Source organism: Bidens hawaiensis, unplaced genomic scaffold (genome assembly GCF_021521415.1).
Source record: "Bidens hawaiensis isolate Kalapana, Puna unplaced genomic scaffold, B.hawaiensis_p1.1 tig00037305_1, whole genome shotgun sequence".
Classification (NCBI taxonomy): Eukaryota; Viridiplantae; Streptophyta; class Magnoliopsida; order Asterales; family Asteraceae; genus Bidens; species Bidens hawaiensis.
Genome location: NW_027496522.1, coordinates 21,833 through 45,651, shown reverse-complemented (window position 1 = coordinate 45,651; position 23,819 = coordinate 21,833). Strand labels below are relative to the sequence as shown.

At 34.0% G+C, this 23,819-nt stretch overlaps 2 protein-coding genes and 2 pseudogenes across 3 annotated transcripts; all 4 read right to left on the bottom strand.

The window, feature by feature from the left end:
• Positions 1 to 781: 781 nt before the first annotated feature.
• On the bottom strand, positions 782 to 4,041 carry LOC143589272 (uncharacterized). Its single transcript, XM_077070089.1, has 6 exons — positions 3,710 to 4,041; positions 2,494 to 2,762; positions 2,308 to 2,400; positions 2,140 to 2,211; positions 1,928 to 2,044; positions 782 to 1,828 (listed from the first exon to the last, which is right to left on the bottom strand). The coding sequence occupies exons 1-6, from the start codon at positions 3,996 to 3,998 to the stop codon at positions 950 to 952; spliced, it is 1,719 nt and encodes a 572-aa protein (XP_076926204.1). The 5' UTR covers positions 3,999 to 4,041; the 3' UTR covers positions 782 to 949.
• A 1,077-nt stretch (positions 4,042 to 5,118) lies between these two features.
• Positions 5,119 to 7,888, bottom strand: LOC143589274 (NADH dehydrogenase [ubiquinone] iron-sulfur protein 7, mitochondrial-like; annotated as a pseudogene). The gene is made up of 2 exons (XR_013145241.1): positions 7,579 to 7,888; positions 5,119 to 5,565 (listed from the first exon to the last, which is right to left on the bottom strand). The product of XR_013145241.1 is annotated as an NADH dehydrogenase [ubiquinone] iron-sulfur protein 7, mitochondrial-like (transcript).
• Positions 7,889 to 9,895: 2,007 nt separating this feature from the next.
• LOC143589276 (abscisic acid receptor PYL2 pseudogene) lies at positions 9,896 to 10,732 on the bottom strand (annotated as a pseudogene).
• A 1,188-nt stretch (positions 10,733 to 11,920) lies between these two features.
• LOC143589275 (calcineurin B-like protein 10) lies at positions 11,921 to 17,295 on the bottom strand. The gene is made up of 8 exons (XM_077070092.1): positions 17,117 to 17,295; positions 14,412 to 14,494; positions 14,218 to 14,277; positions 14,027 to 14,135; positions 13,079 to 13,131; positions 12,835 to 12,915; positions 12,627 to 12,739; positions 11,921 to 11,992 (listed from the first exon to the last, which is right to left on the bottom strand). Exons 1-8 carry the CDS (start codon positions 17,244 to 17,246, stop codon positions 11,932 to 11,934), a joined length of 690 nt encoding a protein of 229 aa, XP_076926207.1. The 5' UTR covers positions 17,247 to 17,295; the 3' UTR covers positions 11,921 to 11,931.
• Between the last annotated feature and the right edge of the window lie 6,524 nt (positions 17,296 to 23,819).

Here is a 23,819-nt window from a genome sequence, read left to right as displayed (position 1 = left end):
TGCAAGCAAAAAGCATTCTATGAACGAATTCCTTCATAGCCTTCATAGATAGAGTAGAGAGAAAAGGGAGTAAGCCTTTGGTATTCTGTTCTTATTGCTTAGTTCCTGTCTATCTCTATCTATTAAAATAGACCCGGAAAAAGATCAGTCCATATAACTAGATTCGGAAAATTCACATACATGGAGGGGTGAGGCTTGAGTCTACTTTCTATTACAAAAGTAGAGAGTAGAAAGAAGACTCACTACTCAATTCGAAGGCGACACGCCTTGCTGCCTTTACGAGGATATTCGGTGTCAGTTGCCTCTTAGCTTTGTGGGTGATCGCTGGCCACAAACTTGCAAGAGTCAGCTATTTGTTCACATTCAAGCCTTCGTTCCCCACGTTCGAGCTAGTCGAATCAGTACTTATTGTTATACCGTTCGTGCTCCGTCCTCAATCTCCCGCACCCGTTTAGCAAATAACAAGGTAGCGCCTAACGAGCAACACGTAATGGTTTGACGGATGGTTTGACTGCCACCCACAACACCTAACCGTAAATGGTCAGCAAGCTGTGAACTGACACTTGAGCAAGTTGTGTTTAAAGTGCAAAACACTCGGACAAATGGTCTGCGTTGACTCGCTCTTCAGAAAGAAATTCATTTGCCTCGACATCATGACACTTAAGTGTCATTTTTCATACGCTGAATACCAAATAACCATGTAAAGAATCAAAGATGCATGCTACACTAACAAACATGTGACAATGATACCTTTTATAAAAAAAACTACAAGAATAATTAATAACAGAAAAATAGCAATTATAAAATTGTATGATTTGCATGTTCATAAGACTGTCTGAAACTGCGATCCATAAAATAACTAATCCACCAATTAACAAAATCATTAAGCAATCCAAAACATCCTCGGTATCAACTCCACTACAACCTACATTAAACCCATCACTTACTCTTAACTCTGCTGCGGTGAGCCTTTAGAACCAGGTGGAGCCGCCTGAGACGCTGCTGCATCAGAACCATAACCAGCAGTAGATTGATATCCACTGCCATATGCTGGCGGTTGCTGCGCCCCGTAGCTCGCCTGACCAGCAGGCGGTCCACCATATGGTGGTTGACCATACCCCGCACCAGCATAAGCAGGCGGTCCACCATATGATGGTTGACCATAGCCAGTTGCACTGGGCGACTGCCCGTTAGTAGGTTGACTTACAGGCGGCTTTTGTGTCGGAGGTGGTCCATAACTGCCATATCCAGGTTGACTTCCATACCCTTGTTGAGCAGAACCCTGAGACGGATAGCTCGGGTTTTGAACAGACTGTTGACCATAACCAGATTGAGCTGCGGAAGTTGGAGGAGCTTGACTAGAACCATCACCCTGCACACCATACCCTCCAGTTTGACCATCAGAAGCTTGACTTTGACCCGCAACATTATATCCAGCTGCAGGATTACCATAACCTTGTTGATAATATCCATCCTGACCATAACCTTGACCTTGTTGCCCATACCCATAACCTGATGCATCTGTAGATCCCGGTGCACCAGCACCAGGCGGTTGAGTCTGTTGATTTTGCTGCTGACTGTAATAATCATAACCACCACCCTGACCGGTCTGTTGACCTGTTGACTGGTCCCACCCAGTGGCATACCCACTGCCATATGGCATCTGGGGGTAACCACCTTGACCAGGGTACACACCAGGTTGACCATAGTAGCCATATCCACCCTGTTGCTGCATTTGTTGACCTGGTGGGGCCCAGCTTGTGGGGGGCTGGGCTTGATAACCACCTTGCTGAGAATATCCACCGCCCATTGAATTTCTTGGACGGTTCTACATAATAATTATAATTAATCAATTATCAACTTTAATAAACCAGATATATGTATATATGCATACATATACTGATATACAGACAGGCATAAAGCATACCTCGCTAATTACTTCATTAACCATTTGTTTCGCAGCCTCTATCTGCTCACTCGTTCCATCTATCTGCACTGTCCTCTCGGTTGATGTATCACCAGGTGGCAGGTGTAACGGTATCACCTGAGTTATAAATTAATAAACATCTTAATTACAAATAGTTCAAATTAAAAGTTGATTTTACACCATGTTAACAATAATAATGAATCTATATAAACCTGAATACGTGCTCCTGTAGTGGCTTGCATGCTTTTTATTGTCTCGCCACCTTTACCAATAACAAGACCAACCTGAAAGCATAGTGAAATCATGTCATGTAAAGAACTAAAAGACACTTGCAAAGAATATTTTCAAACAAACTGTTATTACTTTTGAACATATAATACCTTCTTGTTTGGAACTTTCATCACAAACTGTTCGCCTCCACCCGACTGACCACTCACCCTTCTAGAAACTGTGCCAGACCCCCCTGACTCAGCCTGGTTTACAGAACACATACGATTGATCATCAAAATGTTTGTATATTAGAAACAGGAGATACTGATATATATTGAAGTTGATTGAATAAATACCTCAGCAAGAACATCTTTGATCAACTGCTCAGCTTTTGCAATAGCGTCTGCAGAACCTGAAATGTCTACATCTCTAGTAAGTGAATGTGGGTCAGCATCCGTATCCCTGGTGATCTGAATCTTTGCTCCAGATTGCAGTTGAAGATACTTTATAGTTTCCCCAGCTTTGCCAATAATGACACCAACTTTGCCATTTGGAATTTCAATTTTCTTGCTAGAGTTTGTATAACTATAACTTGATGGTATTGAAGGTGCAGCATGTCCATAATCTGTAATGATTAAAAATTAGAAACATGAATTCATAAAACATAAACAATCAACACATTCAAACTGAAGAAAACACACACAAAACCGGTTAATTATATCAAAACTTCAAATGAACAGTTGCAATCAACATGATTGCTGTGTTACACTAATTTTCATTATAAATTAACCTAGAGAGATAATCTAATCAAAACAGTCTTTGAAGAACCGATGTAGCAGTTCTATAACTTATACTAAAAGACACATCAATGAAATGTTCTTATTTAGAGAACATACAAAAAGATTACTAAGCTCCCAAAATTGTAACTAAAATTGTAAAATCCTCAAAACTAAGCAACCAAAATTGTCTAAACAGGAAACCGATTGTAAACGAACACAAACAAGGGCATGTTCGTTTTCATTCATTTAACTTTAACCGAACACAAACACTTAAACAAACTAACTTTCTTCATGTTCGTTAGTTAAGAGCATGAACATGTTCATGACCGTTTATGTGTGTTCATTAACATTCAAAACGAAGTAAAGAACAGTTCAGAAACATAAAAAAAAGTCATAAAAGAGCACCTATTAAAGTCTTATACATGTTTAATTATTAATAAAAACTATAAAGTTTAATAGTCAAATGAACACAAATGTAAATGAATGAAGTAAACATGTGTTTATGTTCATCACTTATAAAATAAACCAACATAAAGACGGTTCACAAACAGTCGGTTCGTTCACAGCCCTATCCTATCCGTCACCTTAAATCCAAGCAAAAAAACTGTAGTAACGTTCACAAAGCCTAATTAACAAATAGCAAATTAAATGGAACAACAAACAAGTCGGCATCCTAAACTAAAAATCATAAAAAATAAAAAATATGACAGATTAGCAGCTACTGAACCGACGTGTCCGTAATCCGTACAAACACACTCACACTCATAAACCCTAACTTAATAAAAATCCGTACCAGTATAATCTCTGCTGCTGCTGCTGTCATTATTATTACTATCCCATCCGCTTCCTCCGTCATTATCGAACTTGGAGCGCTTGGATTCGGCGTTATAAAACAGCCGCGCAGCGATCTCCTGCGCCTTCTGTTTGACCAGCTGGATCCCGTCCATCGGCGGAGGCACGTTGTTGTACGCCGGAGCGGCGGAGTCGGAGAATCCGCTGACACGGCGGCCGGAGGCAGAAGAGTCTTCGTACTTGCGTTTGACGGAGTCGCCGGATTGGTGGTAGTGTGCGTCGTCAGCCATTTAATTGGGAGTAGAGTAAAGTAAAACCCTAGGCTAGGTCAGACTCAGATTAGACATATGTTTGTTTGTTTTGTTATACTGGATGGATATTTTGTTACCGGTTCATATATTTGGACCCCCGGAAGATAATATAATAATATCTGTTATATAATCCTACAGAAACAAAATAAAAAATGTATATATAAAGGTGATATAGATAAATATAAAGTTTTTAAATTATTATTGTGTAAATGTACAACAGATATATGTTGATTCTAAATGGTAAAAAAAAAAAAAAAAAAGTAAAAAACAAAAGAAAACAAATGTGTAGTATGCTTATAGGTAGCCCCGAGGCTAATTGTGTTGTTTGTTTTGGAAATCTTGAGTGTGGCTAGTAATCATTAGTTATTGGAGTGGTTTCACCTTGTGGAAATGAGGAAATCCTTATCTAAACCCTGGTTTAGATTGTGTTACTTTAAACGGATACAACGATTCGTTAGAATTTGTTATTCTTAGGTGGTGTTTGGGTGCGCTTCTAAAACTTGCTTATTTGCTATTTGTTTGTTGAAAAGCACAACGTGTTTGGTAAAGCAACTCCAAAAGCTTCAAAATGGAGCTTTTCAAAAAGCAAATAAGCAAAAAAACAAAATTATAAGCTCACCCAAACACCCCCTTAATACATATTATTCTTTCATTATATCATGTTAAATTAGATGTTACTCATTTTATACGTAAGGTATTCTCATTTGGTGAGCATTATTATGTGTGTTTGATTTAGATGTTTAACAATGAAAAATAAGTATCTTGTTTACCTTATTTGGAGGTTTAAGCCTAGTTAATGTGCATCATATGTGGGAGACAATGAATATATCCCATCTCAAAGGAATACGTTATAGGGTAGAGTTTAATAGGTATTTTAAAAGCGTTTAGTATAAAACTTGCATCTTCCAAAAGTTAGGTTTTCCAACAAGTATGTAACTTTAGCATATAATGATCTTTCAGGATAATTCTGACCGAATGACAAAATCATGAGAATTATATCTTAGAAACTTTTAAAATAATATACTTATCAAAACCTGATTCTAGATATCATATACTTCCCTAAAAACTTTCAAAAATATCATTCGTATCCAAACCAAAGTTACAATAATAATTCGTGCAAATTAAGCACCGGATAAACAAAGAATTTGTAAACATAACAAGCCATTTTACGTGTCTTATTTAATCTCCATCTTAACAAAAACAACAATCAGCCATAGAAAACAAACCACTTCGGGTGTCTAATAGTTGCATGATACATAGCAAACACACAACTTATTTGGTAAAAACAGAAAACACAGCGCAGCGAAAGCCTCACTTAGTCCACCAGTGAAGAAAGTCCTTGCGTCGGTTGATCTTTTTCTGCAACTGCAGAAGCCCGTATAAGAGAGCCTCGGCTGTGGGTGGGCACCCAGGGACATAAATGTCAACCGGGACGATCCTGTCACAACCCCTTACAACAGAGTATGAGTAGTGGTAGTATCCACCACCATTTGCACAGCTTCCCATGGAAATCACCCATCTTGGTTCGGGCATCTGGTCATACACCCTGCAAGTGACATGAGTTTACCATTTCAATCCAACATGTAATAATTTTAAACATATCACGAGAATTTGGTAGAATGAAATGTCATGAAAGGTTGGTCAAAGCAGAATCAACATAGGCAACTGAAATTCTTGTGAGATGTTGATCAATTTTTTGTTAATGATAGAAAGATGGCACTTTTAACGTGCTCACATACATGCATGTATACAAATGTTACGTACACAATATGTTGATCCTAACATCATTGACTTGACCATCAAAAGGGGTTCACCAAGGCTTCAACCTGAGGCCACCTTTTAACATGTTCACTTATAAGTTGTGTTAGTATTGTATATTCCACAAATAGAAAGTACTGATGAAGCAATCTAATCGGGACACAGTTAAGCAATCAATCTTTGTAAAAGCAAGTAACACATGACAAATTAGTCACAAAATTGCCCACCCCTATTTTGTTCAAGCTGGAAAGATAACTTTGAAGCCTTTTCAAGTTTCAAGCATATACAGCAAAATATAATGAGCCCAGACAAAAACCTTACAATTGATGTTCCACAGTGCACTTTTGTTTCAAGCATATGTAGCACTTCTGTTAAAAGGAAAGTAGCAAACTATAATCATGGCCACTAAATTCTTAAATCCACTGTTAATTATAGTAAAAAAAAACCCTAAAAAATTCTAATATAAAGGACTCAAGCAACACAAACAAAAATAAAATTCACTCAAACTAGCTAATAGTAGCCAGAAAACAACTTTCTTTATGTGAGTGCTTGTTTACTTGTAAGTGCCATCTTTCAAAACTACACAAGCATAAACAGTGCAGCAGTCCACACTCAACACTCAGGAAACACTAAAAATTCTAAACAAAAATAGAAATAATACAGAAGCTCAAACTTTTAGAACCTACTCATACATGTAATTACCAAACTACTGCATACAGTCCGTGTGGATTTGTTCATAGTTCAAAATATAAATATGTAAGAGGAAGGTTAAGACATTGTGAATGAATTTGAAGGCACCAGAAATTTACCTTTTCTCAATCATAAATTACTCATTAGTAAACGTTTAAAATTATATAAAAATTTCAATAATCACGCCAATAATCTTGTTTAAAAAGGTGTGCCTGATACAATCTGAAAAACGCCTCAAGGCCTTTTAGGCGACTCTTAATGCACATGTGAGTCAAAACTGCTCAAAATTAGGGTAAGAAGAAGACTGATATGTAAAAATAAGCCAAACTTATGCAAAAGAGAAGATGCGGCTTTTGGTTGTGCATAAAGCTTATTAAGTTGTACATAGGGCAACGCCTTGAGAACCCAAAGCCCTAGCCTCAAGCCTTTTAAACAAAAGCTAACTACATGAAATTGCACATCCCTTATTTAAGTTTTCTAAAAGTGAAACAATGCAGCATGCCTAATGCTCTGACTTCTATTTGAAAATAAAAATAACATAAATAAAATTACACACCCATATTTGACATTTTAACTAGTAAATCAAGAATTTCAATTGATCCTAAAAATAATAATTGAAGCAGCACAAACAAAACAACCCTAAAATTTATTCAAATTAGCTACCAGTGACCAAAAAACAAACTTTCTTTCAAACATACGCAAGCATAAACAGTAATTTAGGGGTGAACAATAACCGAACCGTTAACCAAACCAAACTGTAAATCGATGAAACCGAACCGAAATTAAGTGAAAAGCAGTTATCGTTTATTTATTGCAACCTTGGTTAACCAAACCAAACCATTCATATTTTCATATATTTCTAGCTTTTATACCTCTAACTTACGTATTTAATCTCCACTTCATGTGTTTATGCACTCATTTCACGTATTTATGCATCCATTTCATGTATTTGTAAATAAAAGTTTCAGCCCAAATTCAACTTTGGTTATTGATGGAACCAAACCAACAATCGAACCGAACTGAACTGAACGGTGCACACCCCTAAACAGTATAACAGTCAATACTCATGAAACCCTAACAAAAGCCAAAAGGTTAAACACAACTAACTTACTTTCTGAGAGCAGGAGCCATCTTATTGGTAAGAGTACCCGCAACAATCATACAATCGGACTGCCTAGGGCTGGGTCTGAATATGATCCCAAAGCGATCCAAGTCATACCTAGCAGCTCCGGTATGCATCATCTCCACCGCACAGCAGGCCAGCCCGAACGTCATGGGCCAGATGGATCCACGCCGGGCCCAGTTCATCAGATCGTCCACCTTCGATATCACGAACTCTGCCGTCTTTGACAGCCATTGGATGGAGTCAGGGTTTGTGTTGAGGTTGAAGGAGGAGAAATGGAGTTAAGTTGAGTCGGGTGGGTTGGAGTTAGGAATTTTATTTAATGTTAGGCCGGTACTATTAAGATGATTGATAATGGTGGTGTTTTCATGGATATCAACTTATGGTTAATGTTGTTGTTACAGGGTAAATAGACTATGATGGTTATCTACTCGGATCATGGGCGGATCCAGCATACAAATGGGTGGTTCCGCGGAACCACCCGAGTTTCGAAATTATAGTGTATTTATATATAGAAAATAATAAAGGAACCACCTTATAAATTATACAGGAACCATCTTAAAAACATATAAAGTGCATGCCCGGCTGGTAGTTTGTGGGTTTTGTAACCCGGAGGTCGCAAGTTCAATTCCCGTTTTTAACAGTTTTTTTTTTTTTTACCCTAAGTCCGATGTTAGCCTGTTAGGGTTTTTTATAAGTTATAACATAAGCAAAGCAGGCAAGCAGCTCACTCAGCAGCTGCAGCGCCTCTGTCCTCTGTCCACCACTCCACAGTCCACCCTCAGCTCAGCCACTCCAGTCTCCGGCACCGGCACACCGCCGTCCGCCTCCGCCTCTGATTGAATCAGTCACACGTAAACGGTAAACCGAACTGGTTTCAAACCCCTGAACCAATCCTTGCCCCCATAAAAATCAATTCCAACAAAAACCGATATTGACCAAACTAAACCCGGTTGTCCACACCGTCGTCCGTCGCTGCAGACTGGTGTCCTTTGCCTGCTCACTAGTCACTGCTCCTTGTAGGTATTTTTTTGCTTCTTGTATGATTCATTTTATTTAATTGATCCAACCCAGTCGGCCAGTCCTTCTTAATTCTTATGACGATTCCCGAATCCAGGGATGCCCTCCACCTGTTCGACGATTTGTCTGAGTGAAAATTTGTTTTGATATTTGTAATTGTAACTTTATTTTTTATTTATTTCACTAAATAAACTTATGTGAATACCTTTATTTTTTTTATTTATTTCAAATAAAGCCTTAATGATTATTGGTTTTAATTTGTTAGTTTGTTAGTTTTTGTTAGTTTCTTAGTTTTAAATTTGTTAGTTTGAAATTGTTGATTTGTAGGTATTTTGAATATGAAGAGGTATTTTCCCGAACCATCGAACCGACCCGAACCTCAAACCGACCCGAAATTTTATATACCCGACTCGGTGAAATTGAAACATATAAAAGTAGTGAACCACCCAAAAAAAATTCCTGGATCCGCCACTGACTCGGATGTTGCCCATGCTGCACGGCTTCCAGTAGGATGATTCGATAAAGGGTATCCTAACAATATCAAACTAATGGGAATTCTACTAAGTTTAATATGTTTATATTCTTTATCTAGTATACGCCTCTTTTTAATTTAAAACAATACGCGAATGTTGTCAAGGCATTTTTTATTATGTTACTTTATATTTCGCAAAACACGCTATACCTAATTTGGTCTGTAGAGCCCAAGAAAAACAGAACAATCACCACATAAACAGAATTATGTATTAAAAATGTCTAAATAATGAATTGTATCGTCTTCTTATCTTTTGCCTCATCTTGATTAGCCCCAAATTAAGCATTTGTCTCACCAAAGCCACATCTAAAGGTATATGGATATTTAGCCATAAACAAACTTGTCACTAAAATGACCTAAGTAGCCATACAAGAGATGAGCAAGTGGTCAATTGATTTCTGCGTATACCACAATTTATACATAAAGTATCTCCCAATAGTGTCAAATTTCTCCAATCTCAACTATTATGTGTTTATCCTGATTCTAAAGTAGACATTGTTACTCGATAGAAGAATCTTCAAACATCTGAAAATAAAAAAATTGTCACACTATTTGACTATTATTTTTCAACAAACTTAATCCACATTACATAGGCCACTCACCACACACTTAACATTGAATGCCCAAAACAAGAATATACAATTGTTTACCGTTACCACATTCATGACATTCACCCCATACAATGACTTATTAAAATTTACACTTGTTCAACAATGAAACAAAAAACCCTACCACTCAAAGATTCACCCATCAAAATCTTGATTTATTATAGTTGTATGCTTAATACTAATGTCACCACCGCCACCATAATCATTCATTTTCATGCATACAAGACAATGCAACAAGACTCAACTTTTGTAGATTCAACTTAACAACCGTATCCGTAAACATCTTCGTATCCTCCACCGTGTTCCCCGGAGGCACATCAACAACATACGACTCCAAAACAACCGTGTAAACCTTCCCATCCTTCTTAATCAACTCGTTAACCGAAGTAACAGACAGATAGTTACTCAACCTGTGTTCACCACCCACAACTCTAAAGCTCAATATATGCTTCTCATCATCGAGCATTTCAAGGCGCTCGGTGCTCGTGGAAGCTGGTAGACCCGACATGACAGTCACTTCACGTATGCTGCCAACACCACCATCACCCGACATGTTGCAACTCTTGACAAAATGCTTGTACCTTTGTGGGTTGTCGAACTGGCGAACCAACGGCCAGACTACGTGTGCTGGTGCGTCGATGTGTTGGGTATGATGGACGTGCATGTGTTGGGCGTTTGGTCGAAAATGTGGTGTTCGTTGATTATTAGTTGGAGCTCGGAGTATTCGTCTTCGGTGAGGCCTTCTGGGATTGGGTTTTGGTTCATTTTGAGACGGGTAATGAGGGATCAAAGGTTGGTTTGATGGTTGATATAAAGAGATGAAGAATCGAAGTTGGAAGAAGATCACGTGTGGGTGGGAAAACAAAAGTTAAGGTTGAAATGAAGTTCCTGTGACTAATGAAAATGATGTTTATTTCATGACACTAATATTACTAGTTAAGAGTTGATGAAATTGGTTCAAGTGTTCAACCATTAATATTATAACACGTCGGTTCTGGTTGGATTAGCTTGTTAAAATAACAGGTTAAATAGGTTCGTATGAAACCACATCCTGTCACCAGCTAGCTATATTTGTATTTTATGACGTCTAGTGGCGACAAACATGATAGGTGATGGTAAAACAAGTGTACATATTCGTTTGTATTTTAAATGCACTTTGTTTGATGTAATCAACTAGTGATACAAATGCATACAATCTAATCATCTAAAAGGTATATATTGGAAATGAAAACAAAGTGTACTTACAATGGGTTTAAAAACGTGACCGTGTAAAACCCAGTCCACCTTATTTAGACTTTGTCATTTTTAGAGCCCAAACTAGCTCTAAAAACATGCCATCTCTCTTTTGCTCCTTTCCTTTCCTCTCACATAACCCAGTTTTAGGCTTTTTTCCCCTTCATATTGCGCGGCATAGGCGATTAGGCGGCTCAATATATTAACTTTGTAGCATATTGCGAGGCATAAGCGACTAGGCGGTTCCATATATTAAATTTGTAGAAATAAAGTGAATTTGAAAGTTATGCTTGGGAGATATAATATTAGGAACAATAATGACTTTTTTGCTTTCTTTGATACAAAATTTTTATTCTTCATAAATAATTTTTCTTTTTATTCAGACATTAAATTTATAATTAGCTGTTAATAATTTATGTTTATAAACTTGTTTTTCTTGTTAACAACGTACAATAACGAGACTAGTACAAAAACATTATCATCAACCAGGTTCAACTTTGCCACCTCTTATGCAAAGATAATCATCAAAAACAGTTTGTAGCAACCACAATTACCTGGTAAAAAAGTAATCTGCCAAACTACTGAAGCTCAAACATGTACATAAAAATAATCTGCTATGCTATTCAAATTAGTTGTGTTATATACAACATCAGGCTACATTTGAAATAACGTCTTTATATGTACAACTTTTACATGTTAAAACTGAGAACAATACCTGTTAGTTTCTCAAGTTCTTCGGGTCTACGACTACTTGAACAAATCGCTCTTGAAATATACATCTGTCTTCCGCCCGTTAAATTTCCCATAATTACTAGTAGTAATTTGAAGCCATTTTGGGTATTCATATATACAATTTTTTTTTCAAAAGGTTTCAACTTGCCAGCTGAGTTTTTCATGGGGCAAAGGGCGCATCGGGTTATAGATTTCCATTATAATGAAAAAATAAATTTAATTTGCATCCTCGACCGATGTGTGGAAAACAAAACTTGGAAATGCTGTGGTGATGTCCCTGAATTATCATTGAAATTACACCGTATAAATCAGATGATGGTGAAACGCTTTCTGTGCATGCTTTGAATATTTATAAATAATTAAAATCTCAATCATGATTTCAAAAACAATGTTATTGCGATCTAAATCTCTGAAAGAAAAATAAAAAATAAGTTGTATGCATTAACAATAATAATTTGAAACCTCCTCCACCCATTTACCCGCCAGTCTCATTCGTATCTTAGCAAAACTTTCATGTTTTGCTTAAAAACGAGGTAATTTCGTATATACCCTTGAAAACTTGCATAATATCATATTTACTAGACTAAAAAAGTTAATATCAAATATAACCATTTAAAATATTTCAAATTTCATGCCTACCAATTTCGTTAAATATAATTTATAATATGACCATTATACCCTTTTCTTTCTCCTTGTACTCCAAACTGTCATATTCTAACACATGTTTTTAGAAAGGGCATACATGTCATGCATTTGAAAATTGGTATATATTATATTATGACTTTTTGTGCAGTAAATATGATACTATACTTTCCTTGATAGACATAAGAAAAATCGACTCATTCATAAGTAAATGAGTATTAACATTGGAAATTTTTTTTATTACTTTTGGAACAAGAATAGTGACATACACAAGGTAAGGAAGAGTCATGTTCTTCAAAAGCCCGGGGTACCGAAGCACAAACTCTTTCCATTCCTCTTTGCATATTTTACCATCTCCATCTGCATCCGCATCAGCAAATGTCTGCAACAACAATCATAATAATAATAATAATAATTATACATCTTTTATTGGTTAGTAAAATAAAATATAAAGAATTATAACAAATTTGATCTTACTTTGTCAATAATAGCCTCAAGAAGATCATCTGATAAATTCATCTCAGATTCTATTAATATAGCTATCAGCATTTGCTTCACCTATTCACATTAATATGCAAACTTTTATGCCCATTTTACATAATAATAAGAATTATATTATTGCAATAATCATATAAAACTTTTGTGCCCATTGGTAATTTCTTTATCAATTTCATTTATTACTAACATTACATTTACAACATACTTAGTACAGAGTACTTACTTCCTCTCTCTCAATATACCCCGTCTGTCTCAGATCATAGAGCCTAAAAGCAACTGCAGAAATAAAATCAAACTTTAAATATATAATTTATGATAGATACAATTTAGTAGAAAATCACAAACGTAGCCATTTTTCTGTGTATGTCATACTTCCATGACCATTTGAGAATAGTTTCATGCATACAGTAAGGAGATGCGTGAATCTTTGGTCATGTATCTGCTTTTACTTGCCTAAAGCCTAAATATATCATTCTCTTCTTAGATAATAATGCACACGCGAATAACAATACATGCACAAATTTGTAAATGATACGGTTTCATGTAGTGGTGGTGTGCATGGATTTGGGCTCAAATTGTACCAAAAATCGATTTTTGAGTTTTTGAAAACCGTTATGGTTTTTTTTTCAGTCTTATCATTTGGGCTTGCAATTTTCAAAGAAAAGTGATGAATAACTAAAATGGTCAAAAGTAATGAACTTGCACCAAAATCTTTTTGTTGATTCGTGATTTTTTGATTATTATACATATGGGACTAAAATGGTTAGGCAACTAGGTTACACTATTTATTTAAATCTTATAAATTACTTAACATTCAATTTAAATATATGAAAATCCATAAAAAAGTCTTTCGGTTTGGTCTTATCAGTTATATTACATGCAAAACTGAAACCAAACCAAAGATTCAGTTTCTGTGAAAACATAAAACCAAACTGTCGGGTTTGTTTGGGTTCAGTTATTTCGCTTCTTTCATGTAGCACATTATTCAAGTCATTATTGACAGGAAAAAAGTCTAAGTCTGATAAACGAGTAAAAGTAGACATTGCCAAATGACTGATTTGTTTCGGCCATAGCTGTATAGGTGCAATAGACTCACAAAAACAACTACTTTGTGATATTGTCTATAATTTAGTGTTTGTGAAAGATTGAAAGTATAGCTTTAACATCTTACAATTTATTTTATCTTCTATAGGTGCATAGGGATGGAAGATACTAAGAGTATGAACAAATTCCTCAAACTCAATTACACCATTCTTCTTTTCATCAAAAAGATCAAAAACCTATAAACAATATAGCATTTTTGTATTTGTAGATTAACCAAAACAAGGCAAGTTAAAATTCAAGTTTTAATAGCGCATGTACCCGATCCAAAAATAGGTTCTCACCTTGAGGGGTATTGAATAGTGCTAACCGGAGCTCTTCCTACACAAAAGTGAACATTAAGTTATTAGCATTGCCTTCTATAATATGATGCAATAAGCTTTTAAAATATAAAAAAAAATCACTAGATTACCCTTTTCTAATCAAAAGAAACTTAACAAATATACCATGCTAACCTTGTGTATCAATCCATCATCAATAATGGAGGAACTCAAGCTTTTAAACAGTTCAAAAAGCGCCTCGACTTCATTGACGCTAACTGCAAAAGAACATGGAGAAGGTGTAAAAGGTAGTTCTTGAAACATTCTTAACTCATGCTAGACATTGCCACATGATTGTTATAAGCCAATAACAGAAGGTGTGCTGCATTAGAACATATGGTATCATACTATCATCCTAATCACAAAACAAGTGTTATAGATAAATTTGTGCAGCTTAAAGACACTCTATCGATGCTGTAATAGCCTAAACAACTAATACTGTTATACCGGTTAAGTTGCATAAAAGCCATTCACCTCAATTACAGTATTTCTCTGTATAACATAAATAAGGTTGTAATGAGCCGAGCTTCGGCTTGTTTCGGTATAGCTCACTAGCTCAGCTCATTTTGGTCTCTATTTCCAAACCTCGAGCCATGATCGTGGGTAGATTTCCAAACTCTGGCTCGGCTTACTTATTACTCATGAATTATCATACTAATTAATTATATACATTAAACGTTATTTTTATATAAATATTTATAATTATGATATTTATGTATAACATAATATATATATATATATATGTATATATAGGGGATGATTCAAGAGAGAAATGATATTATTGCAAGAAATGCAAGAAATGAATATGAACCACTAGTTTTGTTTTAAGTTTTAAATGCTTAAAGCTAAATAAAGAATGTATTAATTTATCTTTTTCTTCAATTAATATAACTAATAAACCATAATACTTATTTACTTAATTAATATAACTAATTAAATTATTATAATTTGAAAATATTAAAAACTCATTTATTTTATAACTTATTTTTTGTGTCTTGAATTTTTATCCTACACAAGTATAATTTATTCATCATTAAAATTTCTTTCTATCCAAAACTAATTTCTTCCAACTCAATATATTAATATCCATCAAAACATACTTAGATTATAACGAATAATACAAAAAAACTATTGTACATGTGTTTGCATTAAAAATCAACAAAAATCATACAACCTACACAAAAATGTATAATCTACACCTGTTCTAAGAATAAAACAACATATAACCTACACATAAATTTATCATCAATGAAATATACACGCACACGAAAACATATAACCTACACACGAAAATTTTATCTTACACAAATACAATTTATTCATACATTAATTTCTTTTTATTCAAAACCAATTTTTTCAAACTCAACATATCAATATCCATCAACACGTAATTACATTGTGATGAATAATACAAAAAACTATCTTACACATGTTTGCATTAAATGTCAATAAAAATATACAACCTACACAAAAACATATAACTTACACTTGTTCTAAGAATAAAAAAACATATAACATACATATGAAAAACATATAACCTACGCATGTGTAGGATATGTGTATCTTTGTGTAGTTTATATAATTGTCGATGTCGAATTACATATGTAAGGTGTATGCTTTTTGTATGCTGTACGTTTTTATCGCTCAAAACAAGTGTAGGTTATATAACTTTGTATAGGTTGTATATTTATTGTTTACATTTAATGGACACATTTGTATGATATTTTTTTATTATTATTTATGAATAATTTTTATAGGCATACCAATTGAAAATATATATGTATATATATATATTATGTTTTGATATTTAGTGTTAAAAAACATGCTAATAAATTGAGTGGAAATTATTTTTTTTAATATAAAGAATAGTGTTATATGAATAAATTGTATTCATGTTGAATAAAATGAAGAATATGTAAATAAAAAATAAAACTAAAGTAATGTTTTTATCTTTTTAATTATTATAGTTAAATTAGTTAGATATATATTAATTAGAGAGAGATTTATTATGGTTATATTAGTTGTATTAATTGGAGAGAGAGTGTGCATTTATTGTTGCATTTACATCTTTTTTATATATTTTTAAATATTTAAAACCTAAAAATAAAACTAGTGGCTCATATTCATTTCTCTCATTTCTTACAATAATTTGATTTCTTTCTTGAACTTAAACCTATATATATATATATATATATATATATATATATATATATATATATATATATATATATATATATATTATTTACTCACATTTATCACAATTTTAGACATGATAATGATAAATATATGATTAATTTACTTTATACACCATATAAAAACTGTATAAATCACCGGCTCATTAATGCTCACGAGCCTACTCGAGCTTGATAACTGAACCTCAGGCTTGAGCACATTTATTACACATGTTTGTTTTTGGGCTCGGGCTTGTTTAAACTTGGCCCAAGAGCTCAATTCTAGCTTTCATAGCCGCTGTCGAGTAGCTCATGAGCTCGTTTATACCACTAATTACATAAACAGACATTTGGGAAGCAGTCTGTTTGACCTTCATTGTTCCTAAATTTCAATAAAGTATTGACAACCACTTTTAATCCATATTTAATATTTGATCTTCACTCATATTTTCCAAAATTTTAAGTGTCTGGTTCAATTTTGAATCTAGTTTTACTTCAGTTGACCTTAAAAGTCAAACAAACCAAACATCAAATTTTCCTATAATTTCTAGCATCTGCTTTTAAAAAAACTCCAAATTCGACTTCAAATCCATATGCACCTCTTCGTTGTTGCATCAGATTCATAAAAGTGATTACTAGCTATTTGGAGTTTTTATTTACCAAACTTACAATTAGATCCGGACGCAAGGCGAGAAAGCTGCTGATGATCAAACCGAAGTTTCTTAGAAGTCGAAGAATTCCACGATTGGAAATCGAAGCAGCCGGAGACCGCGAATAATATAACTTCAGCTATGGCCATCAATGGCGTTAATGCGGCACATATCTTGTCTCCAATGGTTAATGAACTCCATCTCCGCTCAAACACAAACAAATAAATATTCATTCAAAAATAATAAAATCAAACGAATATAATTAGAGATAACATCAGGATTTGTAATCGTACCGATGAATCATTGGATGAGTTCATTGATGCAACAATCGGAAATATATGAGAGAGAAGAAATGGTGAGACGATGGAGGTGGCTTTTTTTACATGAACGTGTTTATTATTATAAAAAAGAACATGAAAGTAGTCGTTTTCAGCCATGATGAAAAACACACATGAATAGTCAACTCCAATATTATAAGTTGGTAGTTTGGTACCATGTTTGTTTATCCTAGATTGTTAGATCTGATTTTCATTCTACATACTTGATGTAGATCTATGCTTTTTATTTTTAACTTTATTGATTTATTTCTTTTCTAATTTTTTCATTTTTTTCTCAAATTTTCACAACTTATTGATTTTTCAGTTTTATTTTTATTGGATTTTTTTTTACTTTATAAAACTTTTCATAATTTATTTATTTTGTTTATTTTTTAACAATGATGATCAAAAAATGCTTATTAATGAAAGAATTGAATTTGCGTCTCTTTAACAACTTTTTTAGGTGTATATCATCTGATGATTTAATTTTAAACATTCAAAAACCTGACCATTTAAAATACACCAATGAAAATTAATGAAGTTTTAGGAAAGGTAAGTATGCAGAGTCAATTTTTTTTCTTTTCTTAGCTTATGATAAATATATTTATAAATTCTTTTAAAAAAGGGTAGAGTTTAACGAGGAAGTAACAAGTGACACAATTTGTAACTTTTATTAAAGAGTATATAGATTTGACATTCAGAAAAATATTTATAATTTTAAAAATAACATAATTTGCAGGATTCTGATTTGTAAGACTTTTAGTATATGTGGAATCATGTCATAAGAATTTTGGTGACAAAATCCGGCTTGTATTAATTTCTTGAATATTCGAAGACTGAAACGTAGTGATACCGATTAATAAAAGTCGGTGTGACTGCGTACTTTCTCATAATTACTTCCATTAAATACCCTTAACCATTCTCATAAAATTTTCAACCAAATAAGATTATAATGATAATTTTTTTAAATAACATTTTAGATATAAAGAAGAAAATATATAAACTAAGATATGTGTATATAACTATTAAGTTGGCAATTACTTGATATACACACAATTTGCTTTGACCAAGTTATCGTTGTAGACAATGGTGGATCCAGAATTTTTTTTCAGTGAGGGTAAAAATATCGGTAAAAGAAATTAACTTGTATACGGAAAATTTGTTTATTTGTTCAATGCAAACTTAAGTATTTATAAAAAAATTATATTCATATATCAATTACCATCCGTAAGTACAATTTAAATATAACAATAGAAAAACAAGGTTAATAAAGGAGTTGAAATATTGACTTTTACTCATCATGTTGACCCAAAATAGCTATAAAGATGTTAAAGTATAAGGAGAATGACTTATTGTTGTTGGGCTTGAATTTGGCCGTAAGGAAAGATCAGGAATTTTGGGGAATGGGAAAAAATTAATGGGGGCATATTAAATTTAAATGTTATTATTCTAACAAAATACACTAAATCTAGAAGATTGAGTGGGGGTCGACACCCCCCTGCCCATCAAGTCCATCCGCCATTGGTTGTAGAGGACGTTTCCATGTTATGACGTTAGTCGCACACATACAAGCATTTAAATAAGTTATGTATATTTTGATCAATTCTTGATGTTTCGATGCGTGGAACCGGTGACTCAAACTCTAGCTAATTGAAATCGGTCCTTTCTAGGGAGACCAGAGGCCCATAACTTTTTAAAGAAAATTATATATATAAAATCTTTGTATTTAAAAAGAAGCAATCATCATAGCTCAATTTTATGCTTATTCTGAAAAAAAGAGAAAAATTGTATACATTTAAGCCATTATTAAAACCCATTTATCCAATTTAAGCTCATTTATAAGTTTAAAGGCAAATAGAAAAGGCTTAAATTTAGGAGCTTATATTTTAACTTGTCCTTGTCCTAAGAAGTCTTAAGAATTTTTAAGGATGGCCCTACTTCTTTCAATACATGTTACAATTTGTCCGATCTAATATCCCTAGCTACTATCCAAAAAAAACCCATTAGGTTTTTATTTTGATCAATGCAATTGTCCATGGTATAGTTGGATATCTTCTTTTCACCATATATTCGCATTGTTAAAATGACAAGTATGAAGGTCCTAGTACCTAGTTGATTTGAAATAATGAATATGCAAAATGAAAAACAAGATCAAGATTATTGAATACTAACTGAAATTGAATTTTGATTGAATAATTGATACTTGTTTGATTGATGATCGATTCTATTTATAAATTCTAAAGTAACGTTCGAGAGAACCATCACGACTTCATCCTAATCAACACTACGGTTTCACATATTCATTATTAACCCACTCACCTAATTTTACTAACCGGATATTAATTACTGATAGGAATTAACCTTAAAAATCATCCCTTCAATCTCGATAATCATGCAACCTCATACACATGGTTCTTTTCTTGATCAATCACAGGTCATTTTTACTTGATCGTTATTGGAACCTTGTGGTTACCATACTTCTACCGTAATTGATCGTTGTCTGCGATTTGCTTTTGGTTTATGATCCTTAAGAATTTCATTCTTCCTTGAATTAATTTCCTAAATTATATATTAACCTACTAAAAGTAATTATTACAAATATAACCCTAACTTTACTAACTGGCCAGTAACTAATAGGGATTAACGCTAACAAACTATGACCAAGGCTAGTGCATGCTTTCGGATCAAACGCTAATAGAGAACAATTATGTGTTATGTAATATCTAATCCTCTCTTTTATGTGTTATGTATGCATATGGCATTTGTGTGATACCAGTAAAAACATATGTTACTGAAAACGCAAGAAGAATATGTTAACTCTTCGCATGTAGATCAATCTTTAAATTATAAAAGTCATATTTTAGTCGGGTCACATACATACTCCCGACCGACATGTTCACTTTCGGTCAAATCCCCCTCCCGGTCTACCGAATCCTTCAATCTTGTGCTTCGGTTCTATTTGAATTTAGCCCGGTCCGGTCTTATCATCAATCCACGCATAGCCCGAATGAGATCTAACACTTTACAGAATGTGCATGAACAAGACCAATCTTTATCAAATATTGTAACTATAAGTCTATTTTCTTATATTTTAATTGTAATATTTATTTAGTAAACTTCACGATATATTTTTTTGTTATCCATTAATTATGCGAGGTATCTAAAGCACTTATTTATACCCATAGTATTCTCTTAACTATTATAATACTATATTACCATATATACATGCTGAAATTGATTAGTAAAGTTATACCTAATTGGATAATATAATTTTAATTTCTTAAAGGAAACTAATATTAAGAAAAGGTTTAATCCATATTTTAATTACAATTATTAAAGTGGACAAGCATATAATTACAAGCTATCATTGTCACCTTTTAATCATATTTTGGGTAATATATAATAAAAATATATTTAATACAAAATACTAGAATACTTCTTGCATGCAAAGGATGTTAATAAAACCAAATTCTAAATAAAAAACAGTGAGACTTTTATGTATAAAAAATTTCAGACGAAAACGGATAAATTCACATTACTGGATAAAACCGGGTGAAGATGGGACCCATGCCACCATAAAGCTTCACCGATGTTTGTATACTATGTAAAAATATGATTTACAAAATTCTACTTAAAATTGATCTTATATTAAACATAGCCAAAGTGCATTTAACTAGAAGTTAGCTCAATAATACTTATATATGTAAAAACACAAATCAAATAAAATATTGTACATATTATCAAAGTTGTATAGAATCCCGTCGGTAATTGTTTCGTTGGTGATACTCATTCTTCTAATACGTAATTTATCATTAACCTTCTACAACTACATTTGTGTAGGGTGTCAATATTTGTAAATTTGTTGTATGCTTATTAAATTATTTTTTTGGTTTTGTAAAGAAAACCCCGACATATATCAAATATGAAGAAATAGATCATCCATTTTTCATTGGCCAAGAATGGTGATTAGTATCTAACATAAATATAAAATTGGATATATACCTCTACTTTTAAAACAAGTCTCATTTCTTCCAAAAATGCCTATAAATCCCCAAATTAAAAAGTGTTTTGATGACCAAAATAAGAGTTAAAACAAATTTTAACCGGTTAAATCATATAGAAAATCTACAAATTAAGAAACAATTTGAATAGGGCTTTGTTGATAGCGAAATAAAAAAAGAGATGATGTTCTGGTTTTAACCTCGATCATGTAATACAATACTCGTATTTACATGCATCTGTGAAATACTTTTTTACTGATCCGATATTAATATTTGTCTCGAACACTTAAATCAAACGTTAAATTTCAGTTTTCGACTTAAGTTCAAGTTTTTTCATAATCTAATTTTTGTATATAGATGGATATGGAGAGGTCATCTACTCGCGTAATATATATGGTGGATATGCAATTGTTATTCACTAAAGTAGCTTAATATTTATTTAAAGTTAAATGATGATAGATAATACATATTCTATTCTTAGGTGGTCAAATTAGTTAAATGACAATAGGATAACATAAACAAATACAATCACCATGATGATCCACTCCACGACCTTTTTGCGTAGTTTAGACTTGAGGCGGAAAAATGACAATAGGATAACATAAACAAATACAATCACTTAAATCAAACGTTAAATACAATCGAGCCGGGGGTCTCACCGGAAGCAGCCTCTCTATCCCTATGGGATAGAGGTAAGGCTGTCTACATCTTACCCTCCTCAGACCCTACCATAGCATTGCTATTGGTGGGATATACTGAGTACGATGATGATGATGATGAGACTTGAGGCGGAAAAAAAAAAACCAGGCATAGAAACCGTTCTTTAACTCGTACCAAAACTGATTTGGATTTGTCCCAAACCGTAGGGTTATAACCGGTTTGATTATCCCTCTATTAAAACCGGTTTTACCAGAACCGACTCAGTTATAACCTATTTTTAAACATACCATTTTCTCCTTATAAACACGTTTCAACCAAAACCGGTTTGAACCCAAAATCCGATTTGGGCAACTGTAGGGGTCTACACTTTTGATACCGTTACATCACCACGAAGAGAACAATACAAATTTATAAAATCTTAACATGATAGCAAAATATTCACGTTTGTATTTTTCACACTTAAAAATCCCCTTCATCAAATTATCAATTATCATTTTTGCTAATTTCGAGAGATAAAAAAAAGTTACGGCTTTAAACTTTTTTTTCACAAATACATGTACTTTATATAAGATTAAAGACTTTAAGACCAAGCGTAGTGGGCGAATTTCACAAGGCGACAGGGGCGATTTTGAGGGGGAACACCGCCCCCCGGGCGATTTTGGGGCGAAATGGGGCGGGGGCGGGAGGGTTTTGTCGCCGGAGGAGTTTTGGCTTTATTATTATTATTATACACACACACACATATATATATATTATTTGTAGCCGTCACGTGTCGCAATTTGCCCCAATTTATAGCCTCTTCACTACGCATAACCTTATATACCGAAGTTGAATTAAATGAATTTTTGAATTTATGTTAATTTGTGTGTGTGTGTTTTTTAATTAATATTTTTCTGATGTTTGTCTATGGGTGTTTTTTTTTCAATTTTAAATAACCCTTTACTTATATTGTGAAGGTTATAAACAATTATGGTGTGGCTTAGTGGCTTGATCTTATGCTTCCCTCGTACTTCTTCTCCGTCGGTGAAGAAACACTAACCGGACCCCGGGCAGATTACGGGTAACCTGGGGGTTAGATAGCTGTTTCCCACGAGGGGTTAGACCCAAAAAAGATGGTTCTTCTGATAACCTGCAAAACAGACACCGTGAGCTTGTCACTGAGAAGGGGGGGGGGGGGTTCCTCCTTGTGACCACCCTCCGGCGTGAGAATCAGACTAGATTGCTCTTTAAATATAAAAGTATATTAAGAGATTGCTGGAGCAGATATCAGGTATAATATGATGATAATGTGTTAAGATATGATAAGATGAGATGGTCATACCATTTGTGGTATTTATAGCCGAAGGTAGGTTTCCAAGGAGGTGTGGCCGGCTGCAACAGTATTCCTGTTCCACCAACAGTGGCCTACGCACGTGCCCTGCTGGTAGTTGGTGGGTAGGCAGCGGCTGATAGTGACCAGGCCTGCTGTGTACTATTCCTTTTCCACCAACTGCCGGCTATGCACGTGGTATGGCAGTAGTTGGTGAGTAGGCAGCGGCTAATAGTGACATACAGTACAGGAGCATGCTGCTCGCCATACTGTTGTCAATAAGCTGTCGTATCTTTAGTCAGATCTTTTGCCCATACCTCGTCAGGTACAGTACAGAAGATCTTCCCGTATCGTACGGACTGGCTTATTTGGGCGGGAGTATTCCCCCTCCCGCCCTTGTGCGGGATTGTTCCCGGCTTTGCTCATTCCTTCAGG